This window comes from Fukomys damarensis, unplaced genomic scaffold (assembly GCF_012274545.1).
Source record: "Fukomys damarensis isolate Sample0158 unplaced genomic scaffold, DMR_v1.0_HiC HiC_scaffold_27, whole genome shotgun sequence".
In the NCBI taxonomy this organism is placed as follows: Eukaryota; Metazoa; Chordata; class Mammalia; order Rodentia; family Bathyergidae; genus Fukomys; species Fukomys damarensis.
The window spans coordinates 30,587,712-30,612,312 of NW_022900939.1; the positions used below are offsets into that span (position 1 = coordinate 30,587,712).

The window sequence follows — 24,601 nt, forward strand, 5'->3', positions numbered from 1 at the left end:
AACATATAGCAAAAGCCCTGTACTCATGCACATTCATGGAAACCGCATTCTGAGAACACCTTGAATTATCTTTGCTAAATTAAACTGTATAAGATGTTACCTAATCAATATCTAAACCTCTTCCTCTACCAAAAAAAAAATAAAAAAAAAAAAAAAAAAAAAATCTATAAACCTGTATTTTCAGCATTATTATAATATGAAACATTTCAAAATAAATAGCTTTAAGAAAGCAACATTAACTTGGGTGTACACACTTTAAAGCTCTCATGATTTGGCCCCTTACTTTTAGCTCCAAGAACAATTATCATTTAGTTAATACATACAGATTCAGTGCACATCCAGATTCTAACATAATAATAAGCTTTTTCCTAGCCACTGTATCTAATGAAACCAACATAGTGTATCTAACTAATGATAATCTTACCTATCAGAGTCCAGATAATACTGACCAAAAATATTAGAGATAACCATGTGAGAAATTATTAATTGTAAATTTCTTGAGGAAACATTTTATACATATTTATATCCATCACAATTTCTTGAACTGTGCTTTCAGAAAATTTGTTTTGGATAAACTTTTGTGGTTTTAGATGATTGATTTAAAGGTCTATCAGGGGGTCCCTGAATTCCAATGGAAGTACAAACACCAATGTTTTTTAATAGTCATCCATTTCTCTTATCACTTTTAAAGCATTAATGCACAAATAGTAAAAAGAACTTACCAACTCTATCGGGGAGGACTTCGAGTGCAGAAACTCTTTCATCTTTATTAAGTTCTAGTCCATAAACACAGTCAAATCCATCGTACTTTATAAGATACAAAGAAGGATTTACGGGCACCTGGTCCAGGACAGTCCCTTTCCACTGGGTGACAGGGCCGTTGCCCTCTCTCCACCCATGCTGGATCCTGCAGCCTACGATGTTCCGCCGGGGCTGGGACACAGGCTTGCTTGGCCCCACACTGCTCCGATGTTTTCTGTATTCATACACACACACAAGGTATTATCTCACAAGAAGGAACAACTAGATCCAACACAAGCACCGGCTAACATAAGCTTTACAGACAATTCCAAGGAACATGCAAACTCCTGTTTGCCACACTCCTGCTTCAGGGGACTCAAGGTAATCAGCTCCTACCCCCATCAATGGTGTTCAGAGGTGAAGCTGTGTCCAGCAACAAATATGTAACATGGTTCATTAGCAATAGGAGCATGCTAGGTACCTGAACTGTGCACAGGCACAAAACACCACTCATCAACAGGAATAAAAGCCATACTCCTAAACACCAACTTTCAGCTTTCTCAGTTACCTTTAAATCAGTTAACTAGGAATTGCCTAAGTTAAAGAAAAAGTAGGGCTGATCAACAATAACTATACTTATATAATACTGTGACTATTAATCCTGATATGTCAACTTCACTAGATTAAGAAATGCCCAGCAAGTTAATAGAGCACACTTCTTGGTGCACCTAGATGGGTCATGGTAGCCTGGTCTCGGGTACTATATACCCAACAATGCCCCAACCATTTTCTCTTTGGCACTGATCTTCTGGCTCTGCTTTCTGGCCACCATGAAGTAAGTTTGCTTTGCCTGGTCCTTTTGCCATGAGGTTCCTGCCTTGTAGCTTGATGACCATGTCCTGAATCTCCTGAGCTAAATTACACCTTTCTTGGGCCAGGGATTTAGCTTAGGTGCCGCTGCCAACTAACTCACAAGTGCAAGGCCCCAAGTTCGATCCCCAGTTCAAAAAACAAAATAAAAACAAATTTCTTCTTTTAAACTGTGGATGTCAGGTATTGTGTCTCAGCAATAGGAGTGTGAACACAGAACACTGGTATCAGAGAAGTAGGGTCATTGCTGTATGACTGTCCCTGATTATGTGGTTTAAAAGCCTCTGGAACTGGTTTCCTGGAGCAGTTTGGAAAAGTTTCGGTATGTGAACTAGAGAGGTTTAGACTGCAATAAGCAGAGGGATGGGTGATTATGGTCAGAGCTCAAAAGGCCAGAATGCTGACAGTAAAAGCAAAGTTTAAGAAGTTGGGAACAAGCAAGTGGGAACAAGGATTCCACAGGTATTTAGATTAAGGGCCATGGTGTTACTCTGGAAGAAAAATTGTCTCCATTCTGCCTATGTTCTAAGATTTTGCAAGGAGACTGACTTTAAAGGTGATGAACCAATCTGGTAGAAGAAATCTTGTCAGGCTGTTGCATGGATACTCCTGGCTATTTTTAGCCAGATTTATAATAAGAATTAGAGGTAAAAGGCACAGCAAAGATTTTTGGAAAAACTTAAAATGATGGCTCACAAAGAACCATGTGTAAAGTTGGGGCCAAAGAAGGCACAACAGCTACAGACCAACACCATTAAAAACAAAGCAAGTACTCTGTACAAGGATATGAGGAAAGACTGACTTCAGGGCATCTCAAGAACCAGCAAGACCCCACTTATGTCAGGGTGAAAGATATAAAACTACAAAATTTTGTCTTGAGAAGATTGTCCCTGAGATTCCTGCTGGAGAAGGGCTTCCAAGGGATTCATTTCACTCTACTAGTCATCAAGGTACTCAGAGGCTGCTGCAACCATATGCCAAAGGGGCCTGGTACTACTTAATCAGGCAAGTTACTCTGGCATTGTCCATGGGATGCTGGTTTTACTGGCATACACAATACAACAGTTGTAGAGTCAAGGAGACTTCCATCCAGATTTCAAAGAAAGGTCTGGGAAGCTAGGCAGGGAACCCCTAGAGGGCAGTGCTATGAGGATGAAGCCAAAGATGCAATGGAGACACCAAGAGATCCAAGGTGCCAGGAACATGGAACATCTGTTAGGGAAAGCTGTAAGTCAAAAGCAAAGCCAGTCCAAGAGAGAAGTTGTGTGGGGCAGCCCACACTCTCTGGATCTCGTATCTCACTACCATGTGCCCTAGATGCCAGAAGACATGGTGCAATAGGGCTTAATGTTCTGCTTGCTATGTTTGGGGCTTGCTTTGATCTGATTCTTTTCTTCTCTTCCTCTCCTTTAGAATTGAAATGCTTAACCCATATCATTGTACACTGGGATTATATAACTAGTGTTTTATTTTTACAGAGGTTCACAGCTAAGAATCTATCTTAAGTTGGACTTGAAAAATGCTAGAACTGTTGAGACTTTGGGGAAGAGATTATTGAGTTTCTGGTTCTAAGTGGGATAGCTGTATTATGTCAGGTAAAATCATGAATTTGTTATTTTCTTTAGAGATAAATATGGTTTAAGAAGATGTGTTTGGATGTGAAATCAACAAGGGGTAGTAGATGTTGACTATTAATCCTGATGTCAACTTCACTGGATTAAGAAACACCTAGCAGATTAGTAAAGCACACTTCTGGGGGTGTCTGAGTGGGTCATGGAAGAGTGGTCAAGAGTATGATATACCCAAATATACTGCCCATTTCTTTGGCATAGTTTCCCTGGCTCTGCTTGCCCAGCCTTTATGAACTACGCATCTTTACTCAGCCTCGTCCTACAATGAGCTTTCTGCCTTGGAGTGAAATAATCATCTAAATCTTTAGAAGCTTCTAAAAACAATGAGCTAAATTAAATCTCTCCTCCTTAAAGTTGTAGGTATCAGGTACTGTCTCAGGGACAGGAAAGCTGACTAACACAGATACTCATAGATTTCAAGCCTAAAAGAAATGTACATCTATTCAATCTCACCCAGTACAACACTCTAAAAATTCTGTTCCTACTGATTTAAACAGCATCAATAAACTACACATTTAACTTTTACTAAAATTAAGAGTTCAAGTTGGCTTATAACAATGCGTACTACCAGCACTGCTTGTCTAATACAATTAATGACAAATATTTAATGTAACATCACAAATTATTTATAACGACATCAAATTATTGTTTTGCAAATACACACAACTAAAAATTTATAATAATGCTTATAAACAATATATCAGCTCAACATCAGGAAAAAAATCATTTTACCTTCAAATCCAAAGACAAAGGACAAGATCTGGTCTAAATGTGAGCAGAAGGCCCAAACCAACCTGACAGATGCTGATACATGCAAGAGTGGAAAGTGATGAAAGCAGAAACAAATCCTCTTTTCAGTTTTATGGATAAAAAGCTCATTTGGTGAACCATAAACATTAAGTACTTAACACCTGACATGTAACTTTTTTTCTGGTGGTACCAGGGATCAAACTCAGGCCCTTGTGCTTGCAAGGCAGGCACAGAACCACTGAGCCAAATCCCTGGCACATCAAACAAGTATTTTAAGGAACAATTTATTGTTGTTGTAATATTTAAAGCTGTACTATATACATTCTAAGAATAATTTACTCTGAAGCAGTTACATAAATTCAGCCATGTCTTGGAGGACTGGCAAAGAGAACTTCTTACAGACGTGAAGGGGACACTATTGTCAACAAGAAGTATTCACCCAACAGGGAGACTAAAAAAAGGTGCCCCGTGGTTAAGTGCAGGACTGTGAGGACAGAAAACCACTGGGCTGCTTCTGCCCTCAGGTCATCTTAAGTAAAAATAAAATCCTCAGCACAGTAGTAGGATTAGAGAGCAGAGGAAATGAGAGGAGATACCAAAAGGCAGATCTCAAAAAGGTGACTTTAAATATGTCACAGGAAAATAGCAGAGCAGCTGCAGAGCTCTGAAGATAGGCCATCCTAGGATCTCATCCTTTTCTCATTTAGATGAGCAGACCCAGGGGATCAACACATATCTGTGAAAGTTTAAATGCCTGTAGGCAGCAGTTTGTGGCACTGTCTCTGCCTCCAAACTACATGAAATAATTCCATATAACAAATCTCTTCTGTATTTATCCCCTCCTCCTCGTTTTGTTTACCCGGAGAACCTTAATATAGGAACACATACCAGAAATAGAAAGGCTCAGAAATGACACAGCTAAGATGTGAGAAAAGAAGCAACTAGCAAATTTTAAAAACAAAGAAATTAAACAAGAAGACTAAACAGAGGAACAAGAGGAAATGATAACATGAGAGCTTACAAAGGAAATGGGTGATGAAAAGGTACAGATGGAGTAAAAATGAATTCAGAGATGGTGACACATATAGCATCTATATAATAGAAGTGCCTACAACCTAAAATGAAAGAAACAGGGTGGGGGAGTACTAAAAACCATAATACAAAAAAAAAAAATTCCTAAACTAAAACTTGAATTGCACCCCCTGGGAAATCTAACTCATAATGACCAGTGCTAAGTCTTACGTTAGTAAACGGATTTAAAAGAAAATAACACCTTTTGGGCTTTCAGGCAAAAGGACCAAATCATGTATAAAGTAAAGAAAATCAGATTTTGACAGCAACAATTTATGCCAGAAGATAATGCAGTAACAAGCTTACTGTTCTCAGGGCAAAGAAAATGCAAGCCAAGGATTTTATAATCAGCTAAGAATTATATGCTGACCTTCAAATACAAAGGTCCCACAGATAAAACTGTTATGAATGTGTAAGAATACTGTTCTCATGAATGCCTCCTAAAGAAGTTATAGGCTCGTGTGCTTCAAATAATCAAGGACTCATACAGAAGCTTCAGCACAGGACAGATAGAAAGAATACATGTACTTAACTGCAGAACAAATGGTGGGAATAAGACACAGAACAAGAATACAGCTGCCCTTCAAGCAATGCAGGGCTGCTTAGGACGCCAACCCTTCAGCACAGTCAAAACTCTGTTGACCAGAAGCCTTACTAATACACAAAGTGAATTAACACATATTTTACATTATATATTCTATACAGTAAAACACATAAATCTTTTACTGAGATACCTAACTTATTAAATTGCTCACACAGAGAATTAGCATCGCCCAGTGGTTTGAGAGGATGCTCACAACACCAGAGCAAAGGGTGACAGGGCACAGCGTGTGCTGCTGTTAGGTTAGGACCTAGTGCTGCACCTGCATTTGTCCACACTTCTCACCACTGAGAATGGCACTGTGTACAGTTTTTTAGCGTTTATGTATCTTTTTGTAAGAAACGTCTGTGTATTTTATGGTAGCAAGCAATAGACTATTATCTATATAAATATTTTATGCATTCACGACATACTTTATTCCCATTCTAACAAAATAGTTCTAGGTTATAATGGTCAGTCCTCTGAAAATTTTTTTCAAACTGTTGCAAATCTCACCCTGCCCAAACCCACGTAAGTGGGAAGCATGCAGTTTAAACTCATACTGTTCAAGGGTCAAGTGTAATGTGCACCCATTATCTGTTCTTACCTTACAGACTTAACACAACTCAAAATAGAGGAAAAAATTGTGCACAATTAGGACCAACTATACAACATTTAAAAAAATGAGTGGAAAACTCCATTCAATCCTAGGTACCAGAAACAAACAAGAGACATCAATCTGAAATTTAATGGAGATAAAAGGCTTAAATAAAGCATGAAGTCTGTAACTCATTAGTGATCTCATCACTCAGATCCCAAAGGAAATTTTCTACACATTTTCATAATTTCTAGAAATATGCAGTGACATCCAACTGGCCTTTTCAGGAAACAGTTGCTGAAGATTGTATTTTTTAAACATTTCTTGGTGGGGAAAATAAGAACCAAGATCTGTCACATAAAGGTACAAGATTTTTTTTTGGTGGGGAAAATAAGAACCAAGATCTGTCACATAAAGGTACAAGATCCCAGTGATGAATGTAACTGTACTGTATACCTAAAAAGTACCAATAATCTCAATGAAAAAAAAGTTTTGGCAATACTTTTTTCCCCCTTCTTTAAAAAAATAATTGTATTTATTCTGTTGATTTTTTGGGCAAAACCCCAATGACTCTCCTCTATAGGACTGGGATTTCTTAGGACTTACAGCAAAGGCTAAAGTGGGCTCCCAGACCTCACTGAAGAAAGGATTCAGCCACGTGTACAATTCTGCAATTTACAGACCACCATTACTTCCAAAACGATAAGCAGATACAGCACTTCGCCAGTGTGCTAATTAATCTTATGTGTCAACCTGGCATGCCACACCACTCAGGTATCTGGTGAGCAACGGCACAGACGTCACCTGTGAAGGTTTCTAAGCTGGAACTGACACCTACACCTGCACACCATCAGCACGCTGCCTGCAGACAGCCTCTGTCCCCAAGCTGCAGCACTACTCTTCCTGCTGGCCTGGACTGCAGTCCAACCTTGACAACCCCCACAAGTTGAGACACAGTTCGGTAGCACAGCTCCCCGCCCCCACCCCAATGCATGCGCATGCTCTCTCTGTACCTGTTCTGTTTCTCTGGATACAGCTACCAGCCAAAGTGGATTCTTTCTTAGATTCAAAGGCATGACATTTTTAACCACTTTTATTTTCATCAAAACCAACCAGACAGCCAGAAACGGCAGAACTTTATTCGTCTGCTCATCCTTCCTACTTTTACTAGCAGCATTTTCCTGTAAACAGGGATAATCTTGCAGTTCCTTCTGATAATGGTTAATAGATGCCTCCAATCACATTTCAGAATAGCAGTTTCCATGCCAGTCAGCTCTGGAAATAGTAATGCAGTCTCCTTCCTCTTAAGCACAGTAAGCATTTCAGGTCCCATCAGCAGGAGCCTGCTCAAAGTGGCTCCTGAATCACTATTTGTTTGTGACACTGGGAAGTGAACCCATGGCCTTCGCGGTGAGCCACATCCCCAGTCCTTTTTCATCTTCAAAGATGTTTTCCCTAAGTCACTAGATTGCTTAGGCAGCCTTTAACTTGAGATCCTCATGCCTCAGCCTCCTAGACTGCTGCAATTACAGGTACGAGCCACCACACAGAGCCATTATCCTTTAATTTTGAAGATGCACAGTCCTTTTTGGTGGTATTATCTTCTCACCTTCCTTTTTCTTCCTTTATCTGTATAATGACTGAGGTTCCTTTTCACCAAATGAAGTTTTAAAGTGTAAGGTATCTTAGCTGTAATCTTCCAGTAATTACTTTTAACTTTCCAAGAATAGATATGCTTTCATTTTTCTACCCTCATCTACAATTAATGAAAGCCTCTACTTTTTCTTTCCTTTTATGAAGCAGGATTAAAATAAACTAAACAACAACCTTTAAAAGAAAAGAAAAAAAAAGAAAGTCATACCTGGCTACTTCTACTACAGTACACTAATGAAATTTAGGTCTTTTTTTTTTGGTGCTGGGGATCAAACTTGGGCCCTTTGTACTTGCAAGGCAGGAGACAGAACCACTGAGCCAAATCCCCGGCCAAAATTTAGGTCTTTGATCCTAATCATTTTTTACTGTGCTACTATCTGAAGAATTTTAGTTTGTGCTGTTTTAGTTTATCTTTTTTTTTTTTGGTACCAGGGAGGCAGGAATGGTGCCACTGAGCAAAATGTCCCGCCCCATTGTTAAATTTTTTTGAGACCAGATCTTGCTATGTTGTAAGGCTGTCTTCAAACTCTGCCTATTACCACACTTAGTTTTAATAATAATTTTATTTAAAACACTGCCTTACTTAGAAATAAACAACAGAAGACTTTTTATTTTTCCTTGATACTGTCATGTATTTTGTCATGTTTATTTTTCTAAATATATCCTCTGTTAATTAAGATAGACTTTACAAACAAACATTCTGATTTTTTCTTTTTTTTTACCCTGGTACAAGAAATTGAACCTTGAGCTTGCCAGGCAGGCACAGCACCACCAAGCGAAATCCAAGGCCCCATTCCAAGATTCTTACAAGCTGAAAAATATCCTCATTTCTAAATTGCCTAGGTATGCAAGTCAGATTAAAAATATTTTCCCTATGCAGTATTTTTAGTTGAACAAATATTTTTCTTCTATGACATAGGATTATAGGTATTAGATGCTAATCTGTTCCTTGTTTCTTTGAGGGGAACCTGCTTTTCAAATTGCTTGAAGAATTTTCTTTGTTCCTAGATTTTCAAATGTCACCAGGATTTTTGACACATTTTAAATTATTCATCACTAGAAGCTGGTCACTCTAATAAGAGCTGAGCAAATTATCTTCCATACTTATTAATTTTTTTCTCCATTTCCTATTAGGATCTCATTAAACAGATGTTAGCATTTTTAGATCAATCCTCCATAGCTCAGGTGCTCCTCACATTCTTTTTATCCCGGAGAAATTCTAAGCTCCATTGTTCCTGCATTAGGCAGAATTCTTACTTTCAGCCTATTATATGTCTTACATGACATTTTCAATTTTTAAAAACTGGTATTTATCATCTAATCACGAATGGCTGTAATAACCATACTTTCTGATATACGAGGATAAATTTTCATTCCCCTTGATTTTCCTATGAGCTCCTTCAGCCAGGTTGCCTTGCTGTTTCATATTAAATGGTGACTCCAAGTGCATCTCTCTGTTACAATTAGTGACTTTCTTTCACGGTCTTGGTGTTCCTTAGTTCCCTGATGATTCCTGGTGTTCGTATTCCTAGATGCAGGTTGAGACTGAGTACATTCTGTAGCTACGGTGTATATTCTCTGTGCAAGTCAGAGTCCCTGATCATCACACAGTAGTCAGGAAGCAAGTGGTGACTCCAAGTAGAGGGAGGAGAGCCTAGCACCAGCATTCCAATGCCAATCTCACCCTTTAATGACTGGAGACTGTGCCAAGCCATTACCTGTGTATCCTTTCCTATCTCTGACCCTGGCAGTCTTCTAAGGATCGACTCTGAATGTTCACTCTGTGCAAGTCATCTCTTTCAGCACTTGGGTTCTTCACTTCAGCTCAGTTTTGACATAATTTCTCCCCACCTGCTTCATCTAGATATCTCTCAGTGCCTTGGTCTGCCAGTAGGATGATCTGTCTCTATTAGTAACAAAAACAGCAAATGTTGGTAATTTTCAATGCAAATCATGGTACAGAACCATTTTCTATTTACTTACAGAAGAGATCCAACCTTCTTAAGTGAACGATCTGGCAGCACACATCCAAAGCCTTACCACTGGAGTACCCATATCCCCGTGAATCCACATCTAGGAATTTACAGAAAGAAACTGAGGGATGTGCAAAAAAATATAGCCAACAGAGGAAACTCAAAATAAAAAGAATACTCAATAAGCCAGGTATGGTGGCACTCGTCTGTAATCCCAGCACTCAGGAGGCTGAGGCAGGAAGACTGCTGCCAGTTCAAGGTCAACCTGAACTACAGTGAGACCCTGTCACAAAAAATAAACCAAACAAACAAACAACAAAAACAAAACCTTAATAGGCCCCACTGATTATTATAGCATATTATATATTGCTAGAATAAATTAACTGTTAAAATTAAGCCATTAAAATAACGAGTCTTTTTAAAGACTTTAAAAAAACACATAAATGTTAAAAATTACACGAAAAAATTTTTATACACACAATTACACAGAAAGTGTTTGAGACAGGGTCTCACTCTGTAATTCAGGCTGGCCTTGAATTCATTATATAGCTCAGGCTGGCCTCGAACTCTCGGCAATCCTCCTGCCTCTGCCTCCTGAGTGCTGGAATTACAGACAAGAGACACCACGCCCAGCAGCAAAGATATTTTTTAAACATTGAAAATGTACACTACATTATTAAAAGCTGTGATCACTGGATAATGGAATTCAAAACAGTTCAGTTTTCTCCCTCTGTGTTTGTTGGTGTTTTCAAATTTTTCTACAAGGATAAGTATTTCACTTTCACAGTGAGTCGGAGTAGTTTTAATTTACTGTTAAACTGATGCAAGAAGTTATATATAAAAGCAGATTTATTCTAATGAAATAAATTATTATACTTAATTTCTGTTGTCTTTTTTTGTCAGGAGCAATTGCTTTAGAATGTCATTCTATTTGTTCCAAAAAAAAAAAAAAAAAAAGCTAAAATATTCTGTTCATAGTATTTCTGTCCAATTTAATGAACAACTTAAGATACAAAGTTTTCCACCAAAAATGCTGAAGGTAAAAATAGTAATTAAAACAGCATACTATTCATTAAATACGTTCATGATGGGCCATGATTCATGTCTCACAGCCGGGTGGCTCTCATTTGAATTGAATGTTGAATTGGGTGGCTTGTACTGCTTCTCAGTGGGTCTTTGATTACAATAATGCAAAGAAAGGAACTGATCTAGCAGACTAGGTGTCATCCTTAGTAAAATATTAAAATGGTATAAAAAATTTTAACTAATTTGTGGTACAGTACAGCAGTTGCAACGGTGGTGTATTACACACAGTGGCAATAGGGTACTTGTAGGATTTCCATGTTAAAATTTAGATGGGCTGGGGATTTAGCTCAGTGGCTCTGCTGCCTGCCTTGCAAGCACAAGACCTGAGTTCAATCCCCAGATTGAACTTAGAGAATTTAGAGAATTAATTACTGATGGACTATTAACCAACAACGAAATGCCATGGGTGCAAATTACTGGAAAAAAATTTCACTCTATATAAGGTTACTTAGAAATGCATGTAAGCCATGTGGGGGATGTTACAGAAAAATATTTGCCAGGCATGGTGGCATATGCCTGTAATCCCAGCACTTGAAAGGCTGAAGCAGGAAAATCACCACGAGGTCGAGGCCAGCATGAACTACATAGGGAGAGACTGTCTCCAAAAAAAAAAAAAAAAAAAAAAAAAAAAGCAAAACTGGAAAAAATGGGCGAAACCATGGCCTCAAAAAAGCCAAACAAAATATGACATTTTGCACACTGTGCAAGATTCTGCCACTATTATGTATAAAATGTTTTAAAGAAATTCACAAATATAAATAAATTTAATGAAATAAATTGTTAGTAATTGTTAATTTTTAATCAGTGTGAACAGTATTAGTATTTATATTTGGACTATTCAAATTCAAGCAACTAGATTCATCAATTTATAGACATTAACTTTATTATTAAGAAGGATGATAAAATCGATTAGACTCATTTGTACCACCAATGGTACAAGTTGCCTGGTGAGACAGTCATACATGTACCACCAGTGGCTCAAGGAGTGGGACAGTGTCAAACCAGAACCATGCTTTCCAATTATTGGGCCCTGAACAATTAAATCGCTCAATGGCCAAAGGTGCCAAGTTAGTGCAAGGTGACCAAAGTGCCACACATTCTAAACTAAGACCCTCAACAACATGGGGGTGGTGGCACATGCCTGCAATACCAGTACTCTGGTTGGGGCCCGACTCTGGCTACTCTGCAACGTACCAAGATGTGTCTCAAAAATGTAGAAGAGTGCTGGGGACTGTCAACACCACGGTGCACTTAGACACACGCACTAAGTGTTACCCAGGCTACATGTCTGTGACTGAAATAAACCATTTTTCAGATCACAGAACAAAACATGCAACTCAGGGAATATGGTGTGGCAGTTAGTAACATGGGCTCTGGAATGAGAAGGTCCTGTTTCTTAGTCCTAGACATAATCAATGATTAGTTGTATGACCATGGCATCAGTCTCCTCATCTAAGGTCTCAGAGCACATGACAGGGTCACCACAAAAATTATATGAAACCACACCAGTGATAACAAGGAAGAAGACTCAAATGATGTTCTCTGTCAGGAGCAGTACCTGTGTCATACAGAGTGGAAGAAAAATAAATTGCTCAGAATACAACTATTGAGCTGTTAGTAGACCCTAGAGTCTACTTTCTAAATGTAATTAGTGAAAAATATACCACAACCCAGCTTAACCTTTTGATGGTACCTTCAAATAGAAATCTATGCCCTATTCAATTGGGAAAGGGTTAAAAATAAAAAAGACCACTATATTTAAGTTCATATCAAACAGTCTCACAGCTCTATTTTTTTTTCTTTTTTTAGTACTGGGAATTGAATTTGGGACCTTGCACTTGTGAGACAGGTGGGAGAACCACTAGGCTAAAACCCTGGTTCTCCCAGCTCTATTATGTTTTAAGGTATACATTTTTTGGGGGGGTACTGGGGATCAAACTCAGGACCTTGTGCTTGAGAGTAGGTGGTGGCACCACTGAGCTAAATCCCCGGCCCTCAAGGTATACTTTTAATTTATCTCCCAAATAACTTCATTGTGCCCCAGAAAGGCTTATGCATCAGGTTGTCCCTAAAACACAACAGAATGCCCCACTCAAGGAACCATATAAACTTATTTCTAGTGACTTAAAATCAAATGCAAGGGCTGGGAGATGTAGCGCAATGGTAAAGCACTTGCCTGTTATGCACCAATCCAAGGTTTGATCCCTGGCATGCAAAAACAAACACACACAGGAGGGGAAATGAAGAGGGGCAAGGACAAAGGGAAGGAGACCAAGTTATATGTCATTTCCCATGTGACGTTGGACATCCAACCCATCAATGTCCAAGCATCTGACAGGGACAGAAGGGACTGTTCTAGGCATTGCTCTTGATTTTCCCTCAGGCAATCACAGGCATTTACAGGTGAGGGTTTTCCTCAGCCCACTCCCACTACCACGGGATATGACAGGAGGCTCAACCACCATCACAGGAACCCAATGCCACCCACAGGGGGAACACAAGATCCCTCAAGTCACAAATGAAAGCAACTTAAGAGGAGAAGCTACAGCTCTGCTTTTTAAACTACTTGGTTTCTGAAAAAATCTCGCCACTTACAGAATGAAATCTATTCTGAAAACCTCACTGTTCTAATAACTTTTTAGACACGGCTAAACTGAGCTTCATACAAGGAATTTGTGAAGGCTTTACAACCAGTTCTAAGATCCGCCCCAGGAAGTTTGCAGCAGCCAAAAGCTCCATGCATCCATCTCTGCTCCCTCAACTCTAATAACATCAGTAACCACCATTTGGGAAAGTGGGAACTTTTGTTAGTCTCTTAAATCCCTCTACTCATTTCCAGGTTTGCACTGAGAAAAGAAAAAGGGAAATGATAACTTCTCCATTTATTTCAACCTCTCCCTTCTGTTACATAGAAAGGTGTTCTAGTCAGGGATTTAGCTCAGTGGTGTCACACAGTCCTGAGTTCGATCCCCAGTACCAAACCAACCAAACACACAAAGCAACAGTGTTCTAGTCCTTGAGAAAAATATGCCTGCTAAAACACCAAATCAGGTTCTCCAAAACATGGCACATACAAGAGATTCTTTCAGTTGGTATGGGGATGAACTTTGAAGTAAGTTCTTTATTTATTTATGGTTTGTTGTTGTTGTTGTTTTGAGACAAGGTCTCACTATGCAGTTCAGGCTGGCCTTGAACTAAGTATGTAGTCCAGAATGGCCTCAAATTCAGAGCAATCCTCCTGTCTCAGCCTCCCAAACCCTGGGGACTACAAGCGTGCGCTATCACACCCAGCAACTTCTTAAAGACCCGTGATATAAGGAAATACACAGTACTGCTCAGAAGTACATGGAAACTCCCTTCCAAGTGTAAAAAATGGTTAACAGAATGTACATTAACATTCTCAAAGTCTTCTATTTTAAGTTACAAGATCTGTTTTAAATGAACTATTTAGGTTTTGGAAAGCTGGCATTTTAGTTGCTTTTTTTGCCCTCACTAATATTTACGGTTTTTAATTTTTTATTGATATCTTTGATATTAAACAAGAAATGGCTTACCATTCATGGTAATGACATGATAATGAACATGCACATATCACATAAAATGTCACTTCATCAGATATAGCAAAAATTACAAGTAATAAGCAAAGTAATGAAATCTGAGAAACATTTTATAAACCTCAAGAAAAAAACATTCGTATAACCTTCAGTTTTTGCTAAGGTTATTTCTTAACCTGAAAATTATGAATACATACATACATCATGCATTCATGTGAATGGGAGACATGTTTGGTTTAATCATTTCTAATTCATCCAGACTTTCCACGGCTAAGATATCTCTTGCTCTCTCTCCAGCCACTACAGTGCAGTGACTAAGGTACATAGTGAGTCACCTGCAAATAATTGCTACATTGAGCCCCTCTGGCAGTTGTAGGGTGGGGGAGGGCCTTCCCATATTTAGTAACCTTTTACTAAGAAGATTCTCACAGGTCCCAATAGATTGTTACAAGTAGTATTTCCAGGACAAAACAACAATGCCAGCAATGCACCAAAAAAACTGACTTCTGTACATGGGCACCTATTAACTTGTAGGATTAAGAACACATTTATCACTTTTTTGCCTTGATGGTACTGGGTATTCACTGTAAATACACAGCTATTTATTATTCATTCATTCAACACAATGTTATAGAGTATGGCAACACTAGGCAATCTTTCAGCACAAGATAGCACCCTTTTTTTTGTAACTGTGGACTGAAACCAGGACAGCTGCAGTGCAATGGGGCTGCACAACCTCGCCATGGACAGTCGAAGGAGAGGTTCGTTGTGTACCTACCATCCTTGCCATCACTGCGGTTTCTTGTCACCAGATCAGCTCACACTGAGCTGAGAGAAGAATTACTACTCAAAGACTTTTACAGCTGAAGGGTAGAGCTAGTATACTTCACTCAAATTGAGGGAAGGACAGGGAAGACGAAGTAATCAATGTTTCTACAGGACATTAGCCATGGTGAGCTAAGAACCCCCTCATGGAAGAAGTCCTTCCATGTACTAAGCAAGCAGCAAAGGGTCACAACATGCTATCTAAAAACAGGCTTGGAATGGCTTACTTGTGGGATGTTCTCTTCTTCATCATGTTTGCAGACACTCCAGCATGGCCTACAAGATAAGTGAGGTGCAGTCAATGAAAAGTGGGTAAAAATACTTTAGAACTCAACTTCTGAATAACTGCTTACACAAGTCCTAAAAATGTGATCAACAGCTAACATGTCAGAAAAACATTCGCTTAACTTTTAGCAAGGAAGTATTCTAGGCAGACATGACAAAAGCCACAGTTCTCTACTCCCAGATCACCCCTTAAAATACAAAACCAGAGTCATGTGGACAAAACTGCAACTATAAGGGACAATCCTAGCCAGCAAGTAAGTAATAAGTAGTATAGAACTATGCTCTTGTAATAAACAACTACAGGACAGGAAAAAATATATAAAACATCAGTGGGCAACAGGCAGTGAAGGTCTACTGAATCTGAGAGCTGATAAGCAAATGAGTCTCTTACTGACCCCGAGTTCATTCCTGAGTGCAATTATTAGATGGTGTACATAAAGGGGGAACCAGAAAGAACACTGTGGCTTTGCCAAGTGGCAAGTCAGAATGGAGTTAGGGAAGAATGGTAGATGGGAATGTAGAACCAAGGGCAGGAAAGGAGGAGGCTGGCCACTCTGAAGAGGACCTCCAAAAATATGCATGGAAGGTGGAGGCTTCTGTTTTGGGCTACATACAAATTTACACATAATTCTGATAAGGAACTAAAGGGTAAAGTTGTCTTGAATATCTGAAATAATCAGTAAAGAACTACAACAAAAAATTTGGTGTTACCATCCTAGGAATTTGTAGCAGCCCTACAATATAGGCTTTTATAAATTCATCCCCAGTAGCCACTTGCCAAAATAAAATTCAACATTCTTTAAGATATGACCCAGTGTTCAATAATACAACACTTCAAATGACCAACATTTTGCCAAAAATTACTAGTCATGCAAGGGCTCAGCGGTAAAGCACTTTCCTAGCATGCACAAAATCCTGCATTTGACCTGAAGTTCCACAATAAATAAATAAAGTTTAAAGAAAAATACTTTTGAACTGGGCGTGGTAGCACATGCCTGTAATCCCAGCACTCTAGAGGCTGAGGCAGGAGGAATGCTCTGAGTTTGAGGCCAGCCCGGGCTACATAGTGAGTCCAGGACCAGCCTGAACTACAAAGGGAGATCCTGCCTTAAAAAACCAAAAACAACAACAAAAAAGAAAAATACTTTATCTCCCCCGCCTCTTTACCAGCAATGAACTCCGGACCTTGTGCTTGCCAAGCAGGCTCTGTGCCACTGAACTAAATGCCCAGCCCAAGAAAAATCCTCTTAAAACAGAAAAATCAAAGTAGTACAGATGGAGATTTTGTGTCAGAATGCTTGTCTAGCACGCTTGAGGCCGAGTTCAATCCATAGTACTGACCACAAAAAAGAGAAGAAAAAAGGAAAACCAGAAAAATGTAAAGCGTGATAAAAAACCCAACCAATGAAAGAAGTATCACTGAATGTGATTAATAGCACAATTAATAAAGCAGATAACATGGTCAATGAACTTGAAACAGTAGTACAAACTAAAATAATGCGTTCGCACACACATTGGGGGTCAGAGAACTCAGAAATGTGTATGATAATACCATGGGGCTAACACTGGAATCCCCACTCTGAGAGAGGATAGAGGAATAAGGGGGCAAATGCATAAAATTTTCTGGTTGTGACTAAAAGCAGTTCCAGGGCTAATAAATTCAATAAGTGCAAAGTAAGATTAAAGAAATCACATCAAAGCACTTCCTAACCAAATTTCTGAGAATCATTAATAAGGCATTTTCTCTGTCTTTTTGTAACAGGGTCTCCTAAGACTGTCCTTGAACTCACTATGTAGCTGACCTTGAACTTGCAGCAATCCTCCTGCCTCCACCTCCAGAGTACTGGGATTATAAGTACACACCACCATGCTGGCAATTAAAAAATGTATTTTATGTATGTATGTATGTATGTATGTATGTATGTATGTATTTATTGGTACTGGGGATTGAACTTGGGTCCATGCACTTGCAAGGCAGGCTGCAGAACCGCTGAGCTAAATCCCCAGCCCTAAAAAATGTATTTTAAATCAAGCCAAATAAGTCAGACACAGTCATATGTACCTAACTATAATCCCAGAACTTGGGAGGCTGAGTCAGGATAACTGTAAATTGTGCTCCGCCTGGTAATTCTGCCTGGGCAACTAGCAACTAAATGAAACCTTGTGCACATGCCTGTAATCCCAACACTCAGAAGGCTGAGGCATGAGGATCTCTGTGATTTGAGGCCAGCCAGGGCTACAGAGTGAGTTCAAGGCCAGCCTGAACAACACAGAAAGAACCTGTCTCAAAAAACTAAAAGGCTGGAGTGTAGCTCAGAGTGCAGCTCACTTGGAACCCCAGTTATGCCATAAAACAAAAACAAACGAAGGGATGTTGCAAAATGAGCAAGTCAGTTTACCTATGGACTTACAGGACTAAATTTAGCAAAAGTATTTACTAGTCCCAGCAGAATGACAATTATTAAATGAAAATAGTTTGACTGTACTAATTAAACTAGAAAAAGGAAGAAACAATTATTAATAGATAAATTAACCTCAGGACAAACAATATTACCACAGTTCAAAAAGGACAAATGATAAAAAGGGTAATTAATCAAGAAGCACAATAACCTTATAAATAAACCAAATTACAGAGTACTAAAAATAACAAAGCAAACTGACAGAAAGTCATATGCGTAATTATATTTAATTATACAACTCTCTCTCAGAAACGGATATAACGTGTGAAGAAAAAAAATCGAAAGATATATAGAAGAGCTGAGTATCACCAACAGCTGCCTTGAGAACAATGCCAAAATACACATTTTTCCTAGTTCATATGGGAAACATTCACCCAGATACAAACACCATTTGATGATTCACAATATAAGCCTTAGTACACCTAAAACAATTTGAAGTAAGACAAAATATATTCTCTTACCATGTCAGAATTAATCTAGAAATAAGCAATAAAAAACTAGGGCCAGGGATTTAGCTCCTGAGTTTAATCCCTGGTAACCCCCCACCCCCCCAAAAAAGTAGTGACTGTCTCCTTAAAACTCAAGGTTCAAAGACCAAAAAAAAAAAAAAATCAAAGAAAATTTCAAATAGTCTGAACAGAATAAAAATGAAAACACAATGGTATCAAAATTTAGGGATGCAACGTACTTAACTATATTTGTTGGAAATACACATTTAAATGATCAAAATATATATAAGGAAAACAGGGCTTTGTGCCAAGAAGTTCCAACACAGAAGTTTCCTATCCTGGGACTTACCAACTGTACATCTTTAGAACACAAAGTTCTGTCACAAATGTACATTTACAATTTCTCAAAGCCAAGTAAATAGGGGCCTGTGCAACCACCAATTGGTCTAGAAAGCCAGATCACAGAGAAAGAAGATGGAAAAGGAGATCTGACTGCCAAGAGAGCCATCCTATCCCACACCACCAACATAAGCCATGCACTGGGAAGAGGTGCAAGGACAGTTAACTGCTGAAGGAGGAAGCAAGTCATAGCCCCAAATGGTTATGGCAAGACGCGCAGCCCGGAAGCAGGAGCAACTCTCCTGGAAGCTTCCCTAGGATGTATCGGACCTCAGAGCAGACAGGAAGAATGTGGTGAAGAATTAACTTGAAAAATCTACTAGACTGTCCCAGACATTATCCCATCTCCCTCCCCTCCAAGGCACCCAGCTCAACACTCAGGACCCCACACCGGCACACTGGGCTTAGGGAGAAGATGCCTCAGGGCTAACAGCCTGGTCATTGTCTCTGTGTTTTAAAGCAAAACTCTCCAAGCCCTCTGCACACCACCACCATGCATCCCACACAGACGACTTTCTCATTTAGAAGCAATCTTCTTGTCACTGAAAAAAAGGTAAATCATTTCCAATCAAGTAAGCTTTTCATCATAAATATGACCAAAGATGAGCAATCACAAAGTATGACTGGGAGCCGGGCACAGAGGGGCATGCCTGAACTGCATAGTGAGACCCTGGTTTTTTTTCCCCCTAAAGTATGACTGAGGAAGACAAAAATGAGCAGCACCACTGCCTCCCCATTAAAATGATTACAAATTATAGAACTGGGATCCTCAAGGAATCTGAAGATGCCATCATCACAAAATACAAGCAAGAGCCCATGAAAAGAAAAAACACAGCTCTTGAAAACTAAAAACTAAATAGGAAGAACAGGTGGTTCCTGTGTAGCTCAGGCTGGCCTTGAACTTGTAGCAATCCTCCTGCTTCAGCCTCACTAGTACTGAGATCATAGGTGTGTGCCACCACACCCAGGTGGTTTCCAGTTAGTGTACAAGGAGCTTGGAAGTAACCCATCTGTATTAACAACAAACAAAAAGGTGAACAAACTAAACAAAAACAACTCTTCTTGGGTTGGTCAGAATATAAAAAAATCAGAGGACAAAGTGCTGCCTCCAAAATTAGAGAGAAAGGCAAATACAGAGGGCCACACTTTAAGCAGATTCCTAAGCCCTGGACATAAAACTTGGGAAAGTGGGCGTTATGATTTGTGTGGAACTCTGTTTCTCAGAGGTAGCTATATCTGGGATGTGTGATGCTGGGGTTAAGGGCGTGTGATTACTTAACCCCCAGAGGCGAGTGGCTGGTTTAGTACCACTCTGATCCCCAGTGGTCTGGATGGGATAAAAGAGGTAGACACAGCAACAGCCCCATGCTACCTTTGCTACCTTGTACATGCCACGCTGTTACTGCTATGCCATGCCTGTCTGCCATCCCTGCCTTGGAGTCCATTGATATGAACTGAAACTACTAAGATTTGTAAGCCAAATAAATCTATTCCCTTCTAACTTTGGTATTGGGTGTTTTGTCTCGGCAACAAGAAAAGTAACTAACATAGTGGGGGTCCTTCAAAGACTATTCCTCATACCCAAAGATCTGTAACCAAGCATGTCCCTACTGAATCCCCAGCAATCCCAACCACAATTTACGGTTTTCTAAACTGGCACTGGTTCCCGTGGAGAATTCAGAGGAAGCCACCCTGTGCACCTAAGGGGCAGCAAGACTGAGATGCACAGATAACAATCAAGGATCTGGGTCACAGATTCAGCAGGTTTTAATCACTGGACTACCGAACCACACTAACAGAAAAATTACCACCCTGGAACAGATGGGCAGACAGAAAAAGGTGGAAACTCTTAAAAAAAAAAGAAAGGAGGGGGCAACTCTTAAAAAAAGGTGAGGGGACTGGGGATTTAGCTTAGCGGTTCCACCACCTTCCTTGCAAGCACAAGGACCTGAGTTATATCCCTGGTACAAAAACAAACAACAAACAAAAGGGAGGGGAGCAGCAGCTCATTGGTAGAATACATATTTACCTAGCATGTGTGGTTGTAGGTTTGATCCCAAGCATCACAAAACTGATAGGGAAAACTTTTATAAATAGCAAAAACCTATAAAGTGTTACAATGTAAAATGGCTTGTGCTGTCTCTAACAGCAGTTTGTTTTGTTTAGCTCAAAACTAATAGGCACTGAAGGCACTAATTGCTGAATGAGGCATTTGGTCTTACCCAGAGATTATAGGGCACATCAAGGTCTTGAGACTGAAGCCACCTTATCGTAAAAGTGTCAAGATAAAAAGGACCATTGCCAACATTCACTCCCCTGACCATGAACACCCCCTTCCTACGGACTAGAATAGATAACTAGGCAAATCTTAAAGGTAAACTCCCCAACTGCAAAGAACTGTTACATCTGGGTTGAAAAGATTAACAATTTTGTGACCATAATTTGAACTGTGAGAATGAAATGTAACCACCCAAATGAAGTCAAGGCTGTAAAGCCCTATAAAAGGAGTTGTAACCCAGTGCTTCATCAATCCAGGCACGGCTTATGTGTGATCGAGCCTTATCATTAAGTAAATGTGTTATTTTACTTCCATTCTGCTGGCTCTGAGTCACTTACTGATTCCTTCTGTAACAAAACAAGCAAGCAAACAAATCTACATTAAGATTTTATATACTGCACAAAAATTATGCCTCCCACAAGAGACCCAAGGCTTAACTGTAAAATGCAAAACCACAAAACATCTACAAGGAAACCTAGTTGACCTAGGAGGGTCACAAAACCAAAGGCATGACTCATGAAAAAATAACATAAACTGAACTTCATCAAAACTGAAAAACTTGCAGCCGGGCGTGGTGGCACACACCTGTAATCCCAGCACTCGGGAGGCTGAGGCAGGAGGATCACTGTGAGTTTGAGACCAGCCTGGGCTACAGAGTGGGTTCCAGTTCAGTCTCAACTACATAGTGAGACCCTGTCTCAAAAAACCAAACCAAAACAAAACAAAACAAAAACCCAAAAAAACAAAAACTGAAAAACTTGCCAGGCATGGTGGCACACATCTGTAATCCCAGAGCTTGGGAGGCTGTGACAGGAGAATTGTTGCCAGTTAAGAGGCCAGCCTGGGTTATCCAGGAGTTCAAGACCAGCCTAACTGCCCATGTCTCAAAACAAAACAAACAAATTGAAAACTGCAAAAGGTATTGTCAAGATAATAAGATAAACAAGAAACTGACCAAGTTATCAGGAAATGACATATCTACTAAAGAAAAGACTGTTATAGAAAGTATACAAAGCTCTTTTAAAACTCAATAAAAAATCATGAATTAAAATGAGGCAAAAGACGTACACACCTCAAATATACAGACAGCAAATATGCTTATAAAAATGTGACATTGTATGTTACTAGAGAATTGCAAATTAAAACAATAAAATACAATTACATATGTAAAAATCCAAAACTGACACCACTGAAGGCTTATAAGGGCATGTGATGAATGACAGGAACTTTTTGCTTCTGAGAATGCAAAATAGTATAGCCACTTTGAAAAGGGTTTGGAGCTTGTTCACAAAGTAAACATACTTTATCAACATATGATGCAGCAGTCTTACTTCTTAGTATTCATGCAAATGAGTTAGAACAATTCACACAAAAACCTCCACATGGACACTTATAGCAGTTCTATTCACAAATGAAAAAACTTGGAAGAAACCAAGACAATTCTCTAAGCAGGTGAATAGAAACATAAACTATGCTCTATCCAGACAATGGAATATTATTCAGCACTAGAAAGAAATCAGCTAGGAGGCCATGAAAACACAGAGGACACGGAAATACCTATTACTAAATGAAATATGCCAACCTGAAAGGTCTGCATACTGTATGATTCCAACTGTAGGACAATCCTGGAAAAGGCAAAACTACAGACATAAAAAGATCAGCAGAAGTTAATGGGGAGGAGGATGAGTAAGGGGGACACAGGGATTTTTAGGGCCATGAAACTTTAATGGTGGCTGGATGTCATCACATGCATCCACATTCATAAAAAGCACACCACCGAACGAAGCCTGATGTAAGCCTACCGACTTCCCAGGAAAATGAAGTATCAGTTGCAATAAATGTAAGTCTCAGGGCCACTGTGAACCTGGGAAGAAGAAAAAGCATGAGGGAAACGGGGTTTCAGGAACTTTCTGTCCTTTTTATTCCATTCTGCTAAAATTGCTCTTAAATTTTTTAATCCAAGTATAGTGGCACAGGCCTATAATCCCAGCATTGTGGGAGGCTGAATAAGAAGGACTGCAAGTTCGTACTCAGTCTGGGCAACTTTGTGAGACCCCATCTCAAAATTTAAAAAAAAGGGCCACAACTGAAAAGCATAAAGGCTCTGGGTTCAATGCCCAGTGCCCCCCTATACACATAAAAAGTCTATTTAAAAAATCCTTAAAGAAGCTATAGTAATTTATTCTATATATGCAAAACCATTTCAAAATAAAAAGTTTTAAAAAACATCAGTCTAGACTTACTCTTCTGTCATCAACACTGGGTTAGAACAAACACTATTTCAAAGTTATGTCTTGAAAATCAAGGCAAAATGATTTTGAACCCAGAATCCCAAACTAACCTAAATTATCAACTGAAGACAGACATTTCCACACATATATGGGCAAAAATTTACATCTCTTACACGTATGAAAAACAGCAACATAACCACACAGAATCCCAGAGACCAGATTCAGATTCAACCTACCAGAGCACAAATTCTGGCACAACATCTGTTACACAGGATGAGAGAGCCATACAGATGGGACCAGGAGACCAGACACTTGGAAAATGCTCTCTTTAAAACACTGACTCCCCACAAAAGCACGAGAAGACAAATAATACAGATAACAGAGTAGTAAAATAAAACATTAAAAGAGCCTGGAACAGTGAAGAGGAAAAGAGTGATTAAAAGCACAAAAAGGGGCTGGGGATTTAGCTCAGTGGTTCTGCCTCCTGCCTCACAAGCTCAAGGACCCGAGTTTGATCCCAAGTTCAAATATACCCTTTCAAGACAAGATATTCAGCATCACACATAAAATACCACAACACTGTTTTGTTACCCACAAGGATGATAAAAGCCACATAGTTTGACATCTGCTAGCGGCAAGCTGTAAGGCGAGAACTTTTTGTTTTACTGCTGACAGGAATGCAAAATAAGGGGAGAGAATCCTTGGGGAGGAGGATATGGTTAATTCTTACAAAACTATACATACATTTTTTTTACCTGCATTCTACTTGAAATTTATCAGTGACACACCAGCAAGAAACATGCACAAAGCACCAGCACTCAGGAGGCTGAGGCAGGAGGATCACTGTGAGTTTGAGACCAGCCTGGGCTACACAGTGAATTCCAGATCAGTCTCAATTACATAGTTGAGAACCTGTCTCAAAAAACAAACAGAAAAAAAGAAACATGGACAAAGATATTCATTAGAGCTACTATTTCTAATAGCTAAAAGGAGAAACAATCCAAGCATTCAGTAATAATAGATTACTGAATAAACTAACATGGTACCTCCAAACAGTAGTTACTAAGGTGTAAAAAAAAAAAAAAAAAAAAAAAAATCAAGAGAAAGGTCTCTATGTACTGCTTAAAAGCGGTTAACAATACACACTCTATGTGTTTAAAAAGAGTAC

The 24,601-nt window shown here is 39.3% G+C and overlaps 1 protein-coding gene across 3 annotated transcripts in view; it reads right to left on the reverse strand.

The window, feature by feature from the left end:
- The window catches only part of Spin1 (spindlin 1), a 48,451-nt gene that overhangs the window by 13,234 nt on the left and 10,616 nt on the right, over positions 1-24,601 (reverse strand). For all 3 annotated transcript variants that reach the window (XM_010607577.2, XM_010607576.2, XM_010607578.3), the window contains exons 3-4: positions 15,560-15,608; positions 723-976 (exon numbers count right to left, since the gene is read on the reverse strand). In XM_010607577.2, the coding sequence (XP_010605879.1) occupies positions 723-976; positions 15,560-15,608 (303 nt within the window). The remainder of the gene's footprint in view (positions 1-722; positions 977-15,559; positions 15,609-24,601) is intronic.